Source organism: Monodelphis domestica, chromosome 1 (assembly GCF_027887165.1).
Source record: "Monodelphis domestica isolate mMonDom1 chromosome 1, mMonDom1.pri, whole genome shotgun sequence".
In the NCBI taxonomy this organism is placed as follows: Eukaryota; Metazoa; Chordata; class Mammalia; order Didelphimorphia; family Didelphidae; genus Monodelphis; species Monodelphis domestica.
In genome coordinates, this window is record NC_077227.1 from 424,062,463 (window position 1) to 424,080,020 (window position 17,558).

Below are 17,558 nucleotides of genomic sequence, written 5' to 3' on the forward strand. Positions count from 1 at the left end.
TTTTTTAATAGTTACCAATGACCTCTTTTCTTATAGGGATATATATCATTTTAACTTTTTAGGTCTCTTAAAAAAGTTTGTTTTTTTGCTTTTGGTTTTTTGGTTTTGTTTTTCTTTTTTCTCTCTTTCTTAATTACCTTTTGATGATTCTCTTGAGTTCTGTGCTTGGGCATCAAATTTTCTGTAACGGTTTGGTCTTTTCTTTACAAATGCTTGTCATTCTTCTATTTTGTTAAATGTCAATACTTTCCCCTGTAAGAATATAGTCAATTTTGCTGGGTAATTGATTCATGGTTGTAGGACTTAGTTCCCTTGCTTTCCGGAATATCATATTCCATGCCTTTTGGTCCTTTAGTGTGGATGCAGCCAGATCCTGTGTTATCCTCATTTTGGTTCCATGGTATCTGAATGACTTCTTCTTAGCAGCTTGCAACATTTTTCCATTGGTCTGATAGTTCTTGAATTTGGCTATAACATTCTTAGGTGTTGTCAATTGTGGATTAAGAACTGGAGTTAATCTGTGGATTCTTTCAATCTCCACTTTTCCCTCTTGTTCTAGAATATCGGGACAGTTTTCTTAGATAATTTCCTGTAATATGATGTCCATGCTTTTTCTTTTGTCATAGTCTTCTGGTAGACCAATGATTCTTAAGTTGTCTCTCCTGGAACAATTTTCTAAATCTTCTGTTTTGCGAATTTGGTGCTTCATATTTCCCTTGATTTTTTCATTCTTTTTATTTTGTTTCATAGTGCCCTGCTGCTTTGTGAAGTTGCTTACTTCTTGTTGTTGTATTCTGGATTTTAAAGACTGGATTTTTTCCCTGGTTTTTTGGTCATCCTTCTCCTTCTGGTCTGATTTTCTTTGGAGGTTATCTTTCATCTTCTTTGCCTCATCTTCAAGCTGATTAATTTTGGCTTTCAAGACACTGTTTTCTGTTTCCAGATGACTTATCTTGCTTTTTAAGTTCTTTCCCCAGTTGTCTTCATTCTCTCTTAATTGTGTTTTGAATTGTATTTCGAGTTCTTCCAAAGCCTTTATCCAATCACTTGGGTTTCTGTTTTTTTTTTCTTGGTGTTTCTTCATCCTTCTCTCTTCCATTTGCTCTTTGTTCATTGCCTTTATAGAAGCTGTCGATTGTAATTTCTTTTTTCTTTTTCTGTTGTTTGCTTATATTTATCCCCCTTCTTTACTCCCTGCAGTTGCCTGAGCATTTTGCTCCTCTCATTTTTTTTTGTGGTTTGGGGCTTTTCTGTCAGCCTTTACCCTTGGAACTTTGTCAGCATATCTCTCAGTGCAGTCTATGGGGGAGGGGTGTTAGAGCTTTAGCTTCCTTGCCCTCTGAAAGCTTTGATGGGATTAAGTCCTGATGGGTTGAGCTAGATGTGCCCTGAGGCCAAAACCTCAGGAAGGGGGGGAGCAATATGGAGTGTCTCTGCTACTGCAACTAGGCTACCTGCTCTGAGCTCTGCATTTCTTCTTGAACTGCTTTCCTACCACCTGTGTTCGATGCTCTGAGCCTGGCACAGCTTTGCCCGCAAGATACTCCTTCCAGATCAGCACCCTTGCCCCACCCCCACCCCCAGAGGTTCAAGCTGCCCCTGGAGGCTTAGTGCTCTAGGTGGAGGAGGGGACCTGGGACCTTCCTTCTTCCTTCCCCTTAAACCCGAGTGTTCTTGAATTCCAGCTTTTGGGGGTTTTACCTTTTAAGTTGAGTCCAGCAGGAGGGTTCCTTGGCTCTGTCTTGTTATTAGGTTTGATTTTAAACCCCCTAGGAGCATTTGGTTTATAATTGGTAAGGAAGGGGTTTCAGAGGTCTGAACTTTCACTGCCTCTATGCCGCCATCTTGACTCCGCCTTGCAATACTGTTAAGAGCAACAGAAAAACAGGTGGAGCTTATACTCTAACAGAAGGAAAAACGTACATACAGTGAAGTGGTGCGATTAAGATAATGCCAGGCCTGGAATCAGGAAGACCTGTGTTCAAATCTAGCCTCAACCATTTACTAGCTGTGTGACCCTGGGCAAGTCACTTCCATTTCTCTCAGCCTCAATTTCCTCTTCTTTAAAGTAAAGATAATAATAGCACATACCTCTTAGGATCGTCAAGAACATATGTGATAATTATTGTAAAGCACTCAACATAGTGGTGCATAGTTAAAAGCATATAAAGATTAGCTATTTATTATGCCTTGATGTATAGAAACTGACCATTAGCTATAATGCAAAATATAATGTGCTAAAAGCACAAAAAATGTATAGAATGTCTTGCCAAGATAAATCATTTCTGATTAGGACGACATAAAGAGACTTCCTACAAGAAGCATCATTTGATCTAGAATTTGCAAGATAGCTATGATTTCAAAGGGCATAGATTTGAGAGAGTTGGAAAGTATATTCTAGACATAGAGAATAGCATGACTAAGAACAAAAGAAACAGCTTAATGTATATATATGGTTCAGAAAGCAATCCACTTTAATTTGATTGTTGCCTGCATGAGGGGAGGAGTAGCATTAGATGATGCTAAAAAAATAGAGGTACCAAATTTCATAGGGCCTTGAATGCCACACTGAACCTACCAAACATAATATACCTCTTTAAACCTAGTCTGGTTTTTTTACTTTTATGTGTTTTTACCTCAAATTTGGCAGAAATAAACAGTGTATTTCACACCACAAAGTTCTCCAAGAAATTTCCTTCCATAATTATTTCTGTGTTGATAAGAAAAGCTTTATGAGTACTAAAATGGTAAGGTCACCAGAAAATCTGTTTGAACTTTGCCTTTTTATGACAGAACTTCTGACAGACTTTTTAAAAAAGGAAGGAATAATTATAGCTACAGGAAATTCTAAGGACTTAACCTTAGAGTTCATATAGTCCAATCTCTTCATTTTAAAAAAGAGGTAACAGGCCCAAAGAAAGGTAGTGACTTGTCCAAACTTACACAGCTAGGGAGTAGGAAGAACCAGAATTCAAATCCAGCTTGTCTGATACCCAATATTATTCTCTTTACTTTTCCTCCCAGCTTTACATTTGTGATTATATTTCAGGGTTTTCACAAGAGTAACATCACACTACTCAGCCTTTGGAATTCTTAGCCTTCCTTTAAATGTGTAATTCATTTTCAGCCTCTTCAGAAACTCTTTCCTGTTCCTCCATGTTACCTTTCTTCTTTATTTCATAGAGCACTTCATTCTGTTTCTCTGTAATCATATCTGGCATTTATACAGCACTTGCTGTGTCCTCATGTATGTTTCAAGATGGTTCCCTCAGGTTAGGGAGTTTGTCTTATCCAGACTTTGACCCTTCTGCCACTCACTCCAAACATGTACTACTATGCACAAAGTGTAGATATTTAATAAGTGTGTGAGTCAGGGGTTCATATAGAAATACCATGTTAGGTCAGACCTATCTCTCCAGTATCATCTAAGGAGCAGAGTGTCATAGAAACAGAACTAAACTTAAAGTCTGGAGATCTGGGTTCAAGTTTTTCCTCTACCCATGTGAAAATGTCCAAGTCACTTCTGTTTTCTAACCCTCAGTTTTCTTGTCTGTGGAATGGAGATAATAAATTTTTCTAACCTATCTCTCAAGATTCTGGGGGAGGTGGGGAGGCAGGTTTTGTATTTTATAAAATATGAAGAACCATATATGTGTGATTTATTATTACTAACATCATTAGTCTTTATGTAATGTTGTAGGCCCTTTACCAAGATTAGATGTGCCTTCTAACCCTACCCTCTACACAGAAACCCTACAGAGGTCTTTCACCTTTAACTTTACCTAACTCTCCTTTCCATATTCATCTTCTGCAATCTTCTTCCCCCAACTTTTTCTTTGAGAGAGTGCTACTATGTTATAGAGTTATAAATATAAAATTTCAGAGTCTTTTAAAAACACAAGTAGATATTGTGATAGGTTCAGGCAAGCACTTTTCCATTGCATTCTGGAGTATATTCATAGATGTTGCCATTTATAAACAGAAGTTAACTACAAGGTTTTTATAGGAGTTTAAAGGATAATTGCCATTTAGTCACTAATTAGTAAGACATATAATCTTTATCTAGCTCTGTCTTTTCTGGTCAGTTGAGAAGTTAACATTTTTGACAATAAGGAGACTCCTGTGGATTAGATGCTTGATGTGTTGAGAGACAACTCAGTGTGAATGGAAGAATACTAAATAGAATCAAGAGACTGAGATTCTAGTTCCTACTTTGCTATTGTTTTGCTGTGTCAAGTTCTTTAAATATCTGTAGTAGCATATGCCTTGAGCAAGTCACTTTGTTATCTGAACCTCAAGTCCCCATTACATAAAATGAAGGATGGGAATTTAAATGACCTTTAGAGTCACTAGGGAATGCTTTTTACTCTATCATAAAGGCCCTTTCTGTTCTGGCATTCTTTGAGTTGATTAGCTTAAAAATGACTGGTCCTTTTCTCCATGTCCTATTCTTATTCCAACAGCTGTACAGAAAAACTTATAGTTGACAAAATAGTGTTAGCTCTTCACAGCATTGAGGTTTAACATTGCCTCTTTGGCTTGAGGAGATCGCTGTAAGTTTAAAGAAGAGAAGCTTGCTTTCTCTTGTCAGATCTGACAAGAGGAGAAATGTAATTGTAGCTCTCTACTGTTAACTGCTGCTCTTCTTTCTGCCATCCAGATGAGGATAGGGGGCATGAACTTAATATATTGAAAAGAACACAAACAGATGTAAAATTGGTTTTCTTGTTTGTTTTATCTTTTCTTTATAGATGCCTGAGGAACAAGCTTTCAGTGTTCTGGTTAAAATTATGTTCGACTATGGACTCAGGGAACTTTTCAAGCAAAACTTTGAAGATTTGCACTGCAAGTTTTACCAGTTAGAGCGCCTCATGCAGGTACAGGGTCAAATTGTATTTAAGAAATTATCATTTAAAAAAGAAATTATAATACTACTATCCTTTCCCCTGGGCAGACCACATCTGTAGTACTATACTCAGTTTATAAGGGATAATATTAGCAATCCAGGACATATCCAGAGAAAAACAACCAGGATACGGAAGGAACTGGAGCCAGGGGTACAAATATCAAGCTGTCATGTGAAAGAACAAATGAATAGGAAAACTTCTTGAACTCAGAGAACAGAACTAAAAGCAGCAGTTGGGAGTTACTGAAGAGCAGAATATAAAGCTCAATACAAGGAAAAACTTCCAGATAAACAGATATATCCAACATTGGAATAAGCTATGTTTATTTGTAGTAAGTACCCCATCCTGAAATATTTTCTGTCAGGGGATAATCACTTCTTTAGAAGTTGGACTAAATGACCTCTAAAGTCCCTTCCAACTTTTAAGTCTCTAAGGAAATGGAAAAAAAAAAGTACCATGAGAGGAGGTGTCTGTCTTGACTTAAATTTTGTTATGCATTTATGTATGAAGTTATTTTAATAGGTTTTTTAACATGTTAATGATACAAAGGTTGATAAGGTATGACTGATGTGTGTAAGCTGTTTATATTTTTATAAACATCCTAAATGTCAAATGGTATTCAAGAGATTTTATCACAACAAAGTCAGTCAAAAAATGTCGTTCATGGAGATGTTTGATTTTTCTGCTTCTGGTTTTTATACTAGAAATAAAGCCAGCATTTCTAAATGTATTCCAACATAATAGAGAAAATTCATTTCTCAGTACTCATCACTATTTGGGAGGGATTCTTTGTTGTTGTTCAGAGCAATTTCATAAGTTGAATAGTAAGAGAATTGGTTTTGTTTGAATTCCAGATGTTCTTTTTCCTTCTCAATGGCTGCCTTTGCTGCTTTGAAAGGGGAAAAAAGAGTGAGAACTCTCTTAAGTGTATGACTTTATTGTCTTATTCCTGGCATATTTGAGTCAACAGGTACATTTATGCCAAAAACTAATTAATTAGTTTGCCATTTCAGGAGTACATTCCCGACCTGTACAACCACTTCCTGGATATAAGCCTTGAGGCACACATGTATGCTTCCCAGTGGTTTCTTACACTCTTCACTGCAAAATTCCCTCTCTACATGGTCTTCCATATAATTGACCTGCTATTATGTGAGGTATGTATCAGTGACTATAAAACCTTGCCTCTATTTTATAGTCTTCTTCCTGCTGTTTCAAAGACAACATGATTATCTTCTTTCTAACTGTTAATCAGGGCTGGTAAATTGAGGTATAGAATATGATTCCCCCATGCCAAGATAAATCATAATGTTTCTATAGCTCTTTTTGAGAGAGGGCTTTCTTCCCACCCTGTGGGAGCTGATAATCTAAACAATCTCATTTTATAAATAACTTTAGGAAAATCACTTCATTTCAAGGGTCTCCAGTATGCTCATTAGTAAAATGAAGAGATTGGATTAGTTGATCCCTTCCAGCTCAGATATTCTATCCAGTTTATATATGCAGAACTAAAATTTTAACCAAGACTTCTACCTCTTAAGTGTACTGGCCTTCCCTCTACACCCTCCTACCACTACCGTGTACAATGTACTCTCTTAGGTCCCACAGTTGAGAGAGACTAAGGGTAGACAGAGATAAAGATGGGGAGACAAGAGATATATGAGATTATGGATAAGGGGAAGCTAAGTGACTCGGTGCATTAAGAGATGGGAGCTCCTGGGTTCAAATGTGGCCTCAGACACTTCCTAGCTGTGTGACTCTGGGCAAATCACTTGACCCTCACTGTCCAGCCCTTTCCTCTCTTCTGCCTTAGAATCAACTTATTGATTCTAAGGCAGAATGTAAGGAATAAAAAAAAAATCATAGGATTTAGAATTGGGAAAAAACCTTGGATATCATCTTTTTGTCTCATTTTAAAGATAATAAAACTAAGTCTCAGGGAAGGGAAGTCGGTCAGTCAGTAGTCACCTGGCATTTAAATGCTTACTATGTGCCAGACTCATTGCTAAGGGTTGGGGATGTAAAGAAAGACAAAAACAGCCTCTGCTTCAAGGAGCTTCTACAACTCAGTACCGCACTATTTTGTATATATAATCCTAGGACTGTGAGTTGGAAGGTACTAAATAATTAGAAACACTAACAATTAGATTCATGTCAACAAGTATTTATTGAGTGCCTGCCATGTGCTAGGCAATGTGCTAAGCACTAGGGCTACAAAGAAAGATTAAAACAAACCATACTTTCAAAAAGCTTCCTGTCTAATGGAGGAAGCAGCATACAGACCACAAAAGATATAGCCAGGTTAAATTGGAGGTAATCGTAGAGGGAAGGGTGACCAGGAAAGGTCTTTTGCAGAAGATGGGATTTTAGGTGGCACTTGAAGAAAGACAAGCCAAGAGAGAGAGACAAAGAGGGAAAGTAGTGTACCAGCCTTAAGGGACAACTAGTATGGACTTGACACATGGAATGTTACATTCAGTGAACAGAAAGAATATAGAAATGAGTGCAGCATAAATGTAGAAAGGGGCATGGTTGTGAAGGGCTTTAAAGCTAAATAGAATTTTATATTTGATCGTAGAGGTGATAGGGAGCCAATTAATAAGCATTTATTAAGTATTTACTATATATGCCAGGCACTGTGCTAAGTAAGCCAGGAGGATACAAAGGCAAAAGATGGACCATGCCTTCAAAGATTGGAGGAATTCTCCAAAAAACTGGAGGAAGGAGGGGATCTAGCACAGGACATGATGAAAGGCCTGCAACTGTGAGGAATAATGAGAAGACTGCACTGGACCCACTCCTTGACTGGAGGATCTGGGAGGAGCCCTTCAATATCTACCCTCCACACTTCCAGTCAGAGAGAGGGAGGGATATCAGGGCCAAGAAGTAATAAGGAGTGAGTTACAGAGCTGATTTGGTCTTGTTGAGAAAGGAATTACTGGAGACATTGGTGAATACTAGACAGATCAGCTGAGTATAGGATAAAGAAACTCACTGGAGTTTATCAAGTAGGTGAGTCACATAGTCAGGGCTAAACTTTAGGATTATTTAATTACATTTATTTATTTATATATTTAATTTAATTATATAAATATATTTATATTATTTAATTATAAATTAATTAAACTTTAGGAAGATCACTTTAATAGCCAAGCAGAGGATGGACTGACCAGAGAGAGACAGAGATTAGAAGTAGGGATACCAATTAGCAGGCTCTTGCCATATGCAGGCATAAGGTAACAGTGGTCTTCACCAGGCTGGTAGATGCGTCAGAGAAAAGGAGGAGATGCATTCAAGAGAAGCTTCAAAGAACTTCACGACATATTTGAAGTATAGGATGACTCCAAGTCATTGAGGATGCTATCTGCATTACTTGGGCAAAAGAGAAGTTAAGAAGGGAAGGTTTGGAGTTACTTCTTTTTTTGAACATGTTATATTTAAGATCCAGCTTGAGATGCCCAAATAGACAAAAAGTTGATACAAGATTGGAGATGAGGAGAGAGTTTAGTTTTAAAAATTAATCTGAGAAACACTGACATTGAGATTATAATTTGATCCATGGGAATTGATGAAATCACCAAGTGAAATAGCTTAGAGGGAGAAGAGAAGAAAAGGCCATTGGATTTTGCCATTAAATGATCATTGGTAACTTGAGACAGTAGTTTTAGTTGAATGATGAAGCTGGAAGCCTGACTGCCAAGGATTTAGAATGAAGTGAGTAGGGAAGGGGAAGGAGAAGGAGAAGGAACAGTGAGTAGGGATAATGGAAGTATCATTCATTAAACTCTAGTTCCATATTATTAATATTTGCACTAGGGTGATCATTTAGTGTACATCCCCAATCATATCCTCATCAAACCATGCGATCAAGGAAATGTCTTTCTTCTGTGTTTCTGTTCCCACAGTTCTTTCTCTGGATGTGAATAGCATTCTCTCTCTTAAGTCTCTCAGAATTGTCCTGGGTCATTACATTCAATTGTGCCACAGTATATCAGTCTCTGTGTATAATGTTTTCCTGGTTCTGCTCCTTTCACTCTGCATCATTCCAGTTCACATAGAATTCCTCCACTTTATTATTTCTTTGAGCACAATAGTATTCCATCACCAATAGATACCACAATTTGTTCAGCCATTCCCCAATTGAAGGACACCCTCTCATTTTCCAATTTTTTGTCACCACAAAGAATACAGCTATGAATATTTTTGTACATGTATTTTTCCTTATTTTCTCTTTGGGGTACAAACCCAACAGTGGTATGGCTGGATCAAAGAGCAGGCATTCTTTTAAAGCCCTTTGGACACAATTCCAAATTGTCTTCCAGAATGGTTGGATCAATTCACAACTCCACCAGCAATATATTAGTGTCCCAATTTTGCCCCAGTGAGAATTTTTTTTTTAAACCCTTACCTTCTGTCTTGGAGTCAATACTGTGTATTGGCTCCAAGGCAGAAGAGTGGTAAGGGCTAGGCAATGGGGTCAAGTGACTCGCCCAGGGTCACACAGCTGGGAAGTGTCTGAGGTCAGATTTGAACCTAGGACCTCCCGTCTCTAGGGCTAGCTCTCTCAATCCACTGAGCTACCCAGCTGCCCCCCCCCCCCAGTGAGAATTTTTAAGGATGGTGGAGATATGTGTGTTCTTAAGTTCTTAAGTAGTTCTTTAAGCAGCCTAAATATAGGTAGTAGGTGTATATTTTAGGGAAGCAGCCAGTAGGTAGAGAGAGATTGAAAATTAATAAATGAATGGAGATGTTAGAGGAAGAAATCTTCTGAAGAAGACAGAATGCAATGGGATCAAGGCTAAGTGAAGAAGGATTTGCCTTGGCAAGGACAAAGGCCCTCTCAGATGTTACAGATGAAGGAGAAGATAGTGAGGGAAAATGTCTCAGTGATGAGGGAGGGAGATGAGGAAAGAGAGAGCTCTAGGCTAATGTTTTGCCTGAGATTACATAGGGAAAGGCATAATTCAAACCCAGTTTCTCATACTTCCAAGTCTAGTACTTCTTTCCACTACAGTAGTGTCTTCTAATTTGTACTCTGCTAGATCCCAGGGAAGACAAAGAAAATGAGACTTCTTTCTTTTCATCAAGAAGTTTATAATCCAATACCTGGAAGAAATTGAGTTGTTCATAAATAAATGAAATATAAATTAAAATATGCAGATGTATAAGGGGTTTATAAAATCTTATGTAAACAAAGTGAAAAGAATGGCAAAAGGTATTCTTGGTATAGGGTCCAAAAGCAAATGAATTTCCTAGTGTCTCTTGTTAAATGATGCACTTGAATTCATCAGTGTCCCATTACATTCATGGGGAGGGGGTAGGACAAAGCCATTCAGGGGGCAGGAAAGGGGAAATAGAACTTGGGAAAGAGTATAGTTATAAGGAAAGGGGAGAAAAGATGAAAGTATGTATACCTGTAAACCTTAAAGAAAATGGTACTGGCCACCACATAGCTCTTGATTGAAAGCCATTGTGATGTCCTGGAATGACCAGTAGACTGTGATGAAAAGATATACATTCCCTTATTCTTACAAAAGCCTTTTGAGTTAGTTTCCCTTTCTGATCCTCTGTTTGCTACTCTGTAACATCAAGATCACATTTACCTAAAAGAATTGCTGAGGGGGAAAGATTCTTTTTTTTTTAATCCTTACCTTCCATCTTTGGAATCAATACTGTGTTTTGGTTCCAAGGCAGATGAGTGGTAAGGGCTAGGCAATGGGGGTTAAGTGACTTGCCCAGGGTCACACAGCTGGGAAGTGTCTGAAGCCAGATTTGAACCTAGGACCTCCCGTCTCTAGGCCTGGCTCTCAATCCACTGAGCTACCCAGCTGCCCCAGGGGGAAAGATTCTATAAGGGAAAGGGCATGGAAATGTCAGCTTTATATTTGAGGCTTTTTTGTTTTTGATGTTTTATTCATGTCTTATGTTCACATCATGGTCATATACAAATAATGAGTCCTCCTAATGAGCCCTCCCTTGTGACAAAAAGTCAAACAACACCAACCATCACATTGAATGCTGGCTATTAGGAGCTAAAAACTTGTTTTTTTTCCTAAGACAGAACACTAAAGACTATTTCCACTGAGTCCATACTTACTCGGCTTGACCCCATAGGACAGGACAAGGAACAGTAGGTAGAAGTTACACTGAGGCAGCTCAGTGTAAGATACTTCCTTTTAATCAGAACTATCCATGGGCTACTACAGTGAGTTGCAATAAGGTCTTGGAGCAGAGGCTGTGCGGACACTTGTCAGGGATGTTGTAAAGAGGATTGATCTTCAGGTATAGATGATGGGGACCTCAGACCCTTGCAGTTCAGAGGTTCTATGATTTCTATTCATGGGAGTAAAAGAGGGGACAGGCTCTTTGTACAGAACTACTCAAAGCATGACACATACTGCTAATAAATCATTGAAGTCCTTGCAATATGTCAGTAAGCTTTGGCATAATTAGTAACAATTAGAGTATATAAAAAAATTTTTTTCAATCATGTCATTTCCTTAGTGGATTCTTTAAGAGTGATACAAGAGGCACCTTTACTCAGAAAAGTATGAGCTGACAGCAATTTCAATAGATTGTCAGCACAGGGGATTGGCCCTACTCTTTAACGAAAGATTCTGTTCATGGCTTTAATTAATGGTTCCTAGGATTTAGACATGGAAAGGATGTTGGAATTCACTTTTTCAAATATAAAATAAAATTTTATGAAGCAAAAAATTAATAACCAGACTCATGCTAAAATTGTCCATTTTGTCTCCTTTAGGGAATAAGTGTTATTTTTAACGTTGCCCTTGGTTTATTAAAGGTAAGCCTTTCTATCAAACTTTTATTTCATCCCTATTCTTTACACTTTAGCAGCAATTAGTTTTATCTTAAAGTAAATGTAAACGACCACCTCCTACTGTTATGTCATCAGAGTGCTGCCTCATGTTGGTATTACAGTGCCCTAAATTAAGAAAAGAGGTTATAATAAAGACTTGAGGAGGGCCCTCTTTCAATAATCATTTATTAAACATATATTAAAGTGCAAAGCCTTGTACTTCATACTGGAAAAATATGAAATTTACATGAGGCTGCTTCTTTGTCCTCATATGATCATACCCAGATAGCTATGATATATGTTCAGTGCCTTAGACAGCTATGAAATCAAGGTGAAGATGAAGTGCATCCTAAGCATAGGGAACAATTTACATAAATACACAGAGGAAGAAGATGTCATATTGAGTTTGGGGAACAACTAGTCTAGGTTGTCTGGAATATACATTTAATAATGGAGAGTTGTGGGGACAGCTAGGTGGCTCAGTAGATAGAGAGCCAGGCCTAGAGACGGGAGGTCCTGGGTTCAGATTTGATCTTGGGCACTTCATAACTGTATGGCCCTGAGCAAGTCACTTAACCCCCATTGTCTAGCTCTTACCACTCTTCTGCCTTGGAACTCATACACAGTATTGATTCTAAGATGGAAGGTAAGGGTTAAGAAAAAATAATAATGGAGAGTTGTGTGAAATGAAGATGGAAAGGTAAGTGGGAGCCAGATTGTGTGACCCTTCAAGGGAGGCAAGAAAAAGGAATTTGGGTATCATCACAATCAAAGAAGCTTTCATGCCAAAGGTAGCATTTGAGTTAAGCTTTGAGGGATGGGTAGGGGTTCAGTAGCTAAGGAGAACATTCCAGGCTTTGAGGATGATTTCTTAAGCAGACACAGAGAGGGGAAAGCAGGAGGTATAGTCACTGTTTTTAGGTTTATTCAAATGCTGCTTGTGCATTTTCATAGCAAATGTTTCTTTGTTTATACGTGTTTTCTTTCCTTCTTTTCAAAGACTTCTAAGGATGACTTGCTTCTGACAGACTTTGAAGGGGCTTTAAAGTTCTTTCGGGTTCAGCTTCCTAAGCGATATCGCTCTGAAGAAAATGCAAAAAAACTAATGGAGTTAGCGTGCAATATGAAGGTAAAAAGTAACTTAGATACTTTTAAGTTTTTCTTTCTCTTTCCTCAGCTGACTTTCACCTAAATGTTTTGTCAGAAGTCTGTAAATCATCATTCAAGAGAGCACATCTATAATAATTGCATCATAGAATTTAGAGTTTGAAAGAGACTCCTAGAATTTGTCTAATTCCCTCATTTTTTTACATATGAGAAAACTGAGGCCCAGCATTTCTGACTTATTCTTATAAGAAGAAAAACCAATTAAGTTCTATAATCATCATTTACATTGTATAACACTTTAATATTTTTCATATTCCTCTCACTCTCTTAACTTACCATTTTTCACATCTCTATGCCAACATTAACTATACCCATTTTGCAGAGTAAAGAGGGGTTCCAGTCTCATCAGACATTACTGAACACATATTCTGTGTGACCTTCTGTGCTAATTATTGAAAGGGATCAGTGAAAGATGAAAAAATTTCCTAACTTCAGGGTATTTAAAAGCTAGTAAAAGAAGAATAAGATAACTACATCAGTAACATAATAGAAAATAGATGAGAGTACCAGGAGTAGGGAGATTAAGCAGTATGGCTTAAAAATCTTGCCTTTTCTTCCTCACTAATAAGAAATTAATGTAACTGCACACTTTAGCCCCTTTGGAATTCCCATTCATTTTAATAGTCTTAGTTTCTGAGAAGAATCCAAATGGGAGGTGTCTCACATCACCACTGTTGGATTTGGATTTAATCAGTGGTTAGCAAACTTGCCTCGGGCATATGAGGTTATTTAGCCTGTGTTAAGGCAAACAGGTAGTTGAGTGAATATGATTTACAGACTTATTACCTTGAAGGAGTTGAGTAGTTTTATTGTATGAATGTGGAAAATGTCAGGTGAACTATGTAGCTCTTTGCAACTTTCATTAGGACAGTGTCAAATGTTAGAATTCCCTATAAAACTGACTTCTATTATGAAAATTCAACAGATTTTGGGTGATCAAATATTTATTCAATACCTCCTATGTTTAAAGCAATATAATACACACTGGGGGTACAATGAACAAAAAAAAAAAGGAAACATTCCCTGTCCTTGAAAAGCAAGAGGCTAGGACATAGTAGTATAGTTATCAGGAACATGATGGAGGAAAAGGGAGAAAGGGGTCATGGAGGAAGTACCAAAGATGATTCTGAAAAGCCAAGATGAGGCTATGTTTGCATGTTTCCCATGCAAAACATGGGGAACAATTTACACAAATACACAGAGGAAAAAAATGTCATGTTAAGTTTTGGGGAATGACTAGTTTTCTGAAATATAGATTCATTCATGGAAAGTTGTGTGAAATAAAAATGGAAAGGTAAGTGGGACCAAGATTGTGTGGACCCTAAATGCTAGACTAAGGGTTTTCTGTTTTATCCTTTAAATGATGAGGAGCCATTGAAGATTTTGAAGCATGGGAGTGACTTTTATGAAGAAAACTTTGGAGAACGAAGAAACTGGAAGCAGCAAAACCAATTAGGAGACTATCACAATAGTTCTGTTTAGTTACAATGAAAGACCTAATGAAAGTGGTAGCCATGTGGCTAGATGGAAAGGAAAGGATATGAGAGTGCAGGGGCAAAAATCAATGACACTGACAGCTTACCAGATGTGATGAAAGATAAAGGAGAAAGAGGAGTTAGATTATGAACCTGAGTTACTGGAGAGATGGTAATACTTTCAACAGAAATAGGGAAATTCAAAGGAGGGACAGGTTTAAAGGAGATGAGTTCCATTTTAGACCTTTTGAATTTGAGATACTCATTGGACACTGTGGAGATGTCTAACAAGCAGCTCATAATGCAGGTAGAATTTAGGACAGATGGAAGCTGGATCTATATGTATATTTAGAGAAAAAGTGGACTCGGGACAGAGCCCAGAGAGGCTGGACACCTCTGCGAAAGAATTTCAAGCTTGGAGAATAAGCTGTCAGATGGGAGGAAAGCAATATCATGAAAATCAGTTAATTCAGGAAACTTATAAGTGAAATTTAATGTGAAAAGATCAAAGGTAGTCTTTATGTTTCTAGGGACATGGAATGGTGTGATGGATAGAACACTAGTCTTAGCATCAGAAAGCCTTTTTTCTGTAACTGCTGCTTATTACTTATGTGACGATTGTCTGTCATAAGAAGCTGTTTTCTCCTCTCTAAAATGGAGGTGAAATACTCATACATTTACTGCTTTGTTCACAGTGCTATTGTGAAAGCAATGCAAAAATGTAAACCATTCTTAGTTGTTAACTATTAACTGAGAATGGGATATGATTTATTAGCTACATTTAATACCTAAAATTTTTAGGATAATATAGGCAATCATTTTACTAGTTGTTAGATTGATTCCCACACTACATGCCCCATACATAGATCATTGTCCTTTGATAGAAAAATATGGTTTAAGGAATGAATCGTATCCTAAATAGTTTATTCTAGTGACTGAAATTATATTTGTAGACTTCTTATAAAATGCTAGTTGTTGTCATCATTATTAATACATAATAAAAACCTAAAAATTTATATAATGCTTTATGTGGTTCCAAAACCCTTAAGGTGCATTTTCATTTGTGATTTCCACATGCATTTAACACAGTTCTACAAGTAACCCTCAATTTTACAGATGAGGAAATTGAAGTTCAATTGAGATTAAATGACTGGCCCAAGACCACATAGCTAGTAATTGATAGAACTTGACAGGTTTTCTAAGCCAAATGTTCTTTCCCCTATACCCACATCAGTGAAGATGTAGCACATGTGCAGAACCAGCACTCAGGGAGCTGCTCCATTCCCCCTCTTCCCAATGCCAGAGGACATTTTTTGCATGTCCCACTCCTCTGTCCAGCCACCCAAAGCAAGCACTTTCTCCCTCAGCTCTCTTTGGCAATTTGGTGGCTCACAGACAGCTTGAATTTACCCTCTGGGCACCCAAACTCATTAAAGGTTCCCCAGTGCTGTCCTGTACTATTCTATGTTGCCCCTCATGCTATAAATCTACATTTTCAGGGTATTTAGAAATTTGTATGTTCATATCTTTATTGTGTCACTAAGATATGTGTTGCAAATATTTCTGAAAACTTTTTAACCATCTGATTCCCCAAAACCCTGAATCAGTAAGTTGTGCCCCATACTTAACATACCCTAGAATCATAGGATTCACACCTGGAAGAGAATTCAACATCTAAGCTCAGCTCCCTGCATCTTACAAATCAGAACGCCATGATCCAGAAAGTTGTAAACCAACCTAAACACTTTTACTCCAATTTAGTACTGTTGGCTTTTTACTTATCTGGACAGAATAAATACTATTTCATTTCTAAGTTTAATATATTGAATTATTACTCAAAAATATCAAATTAATTCTTTATTTCTTGAATAAAGTCCAAATTCTTCCCCTGATATCTTGTAATTCTTACTATCTTGAGTATATTCTATTAATATTGAAAGAATATTGAGGAATCTGATTGCTCCAAGACAGATATTGAAGGCAAAGGGGAGAAGTAGCATGGTTTAATGGGAATAAATGGATTTGGAGTCAGAATGTTCAAATGCCAGCTCTGCTACTTTACTATCAAAGATGACTTGGAAAAGCATTCCCTCCTCATATTCTGAAATGAAGGGTCTGGAACAGATCCCTTCTGTGATCCCACTGAGGGCTAACTGTAATCCTGTGAACAGTGTAAGAAGAGATATGAAGACTAGAAACTAAAAGACAAATTTGAAAAACAGCATGGAGTCCAATTTGAAAATCTGAGAAAAAAAACGAGTTGAAAAATTAGGTTGGGGCCATATCTTGGAAGACTTTGAATGTTAGATGAAGTGTTCATACTTTATTCAGTAGTTAATGGAATTATTAAAGTTTTCTGAGTAACTATTTGCCATATTTGGTCTCACTGCTCAGATTAGAACAAAGGCCTAGGTTTGAAGATTTATCAGAAATTTAATACTTTGAATACTTGTACAAGTTATTACTCTTTGGCACAGCAATCAGGAAAAAAATATATACACACTACATAGCAATATATTATGGGTTTTGGCAACACACACAATGCCAGGATCACTCTTGGGAGAGAGACACTCAAAATAAGGTCTCAGCTAAGAAGTTTTATATCTTAAGAATAGACTTGTTTGAAAAAAAGGGGGAAGATGCCAGATATGGAAGAGGGCATTCCTAATTGAACCCAAACATGATGGGGAAATTTTCTCTAACTGAGCCTGGCCTCCTGAATGGAACCAGAAATTGGGTTAGGACTTCAGCTGGTTATCAGGGACCCAAGAATAAATGCAATAGGAACCTCACCCAGTCAGGGGCCATGTTTGATAAAGGGTCAAAACGAGTCAGGGCAGTGAAAAAGTTCTGGTTATCTATCATTGTTGATATATTTATGGTCACCAGTAATTCTGTATTGCAGTCATCAAACAATATATTTCAAAAATCACATCACACCATTAAAAATGCCAAACTCAGAAATTAAATATAATATTTATTTTGCCACAAGTAATTATGATGATAACATTTAAGATGTTTACAGGCTTCATTCCTAATAGAAAGCCTATAAAAGTATATAGTAAAGGTATTATTCTTTTTAACAGATTAGGAAACCGAGATTTAGAATAGCTAAGTGACATGTCCAGAGTTAAACAGCTATTAAATTTTATAGTCAAGCTTTGAATCCAGGTCTCCTGAATCTAAGTC

The 17,558-nt window shown here is 37.3% G+C and overlaps 1 protein-coding gene across 7 annotated transcripts in view; it reads left to right on the forward strand.

The window, feature by feature from the left end:
- Positions 1 to 17,558, forward strand: part of RABGAP1 (RAB GTPase activating protein 1) — a 226,560-nt gene that overhangs the window by 172,544 nt on the left and 36,458 nt on the right. For all 7 annotated transcript variants that reach the window (XM_016430690.2, XM_007474620.2, XM_056812108.1 and 4 more), the window contains 4 exons: positions 4,752 to 4,877; positions 5,921 to 6,064; positions 11,671 to 11,712; positions 12,728 to 12,856. In XM_016430690.2, coding sequence (XP_016286176.2) covers positions 4,752 to 4,877; positions 5,921 to 6,064; positions 11,671 to 11,712; positions 12,728 to 12,856 — 441 coding nt within the window. The remainder of the gene's footprint in view (positions 1 to 4,751; positions 4,878 to 5,920; positions 6,065 to 11,670; positions 11,713 to 12,727; positions 12,857 to 17,558) is intronic.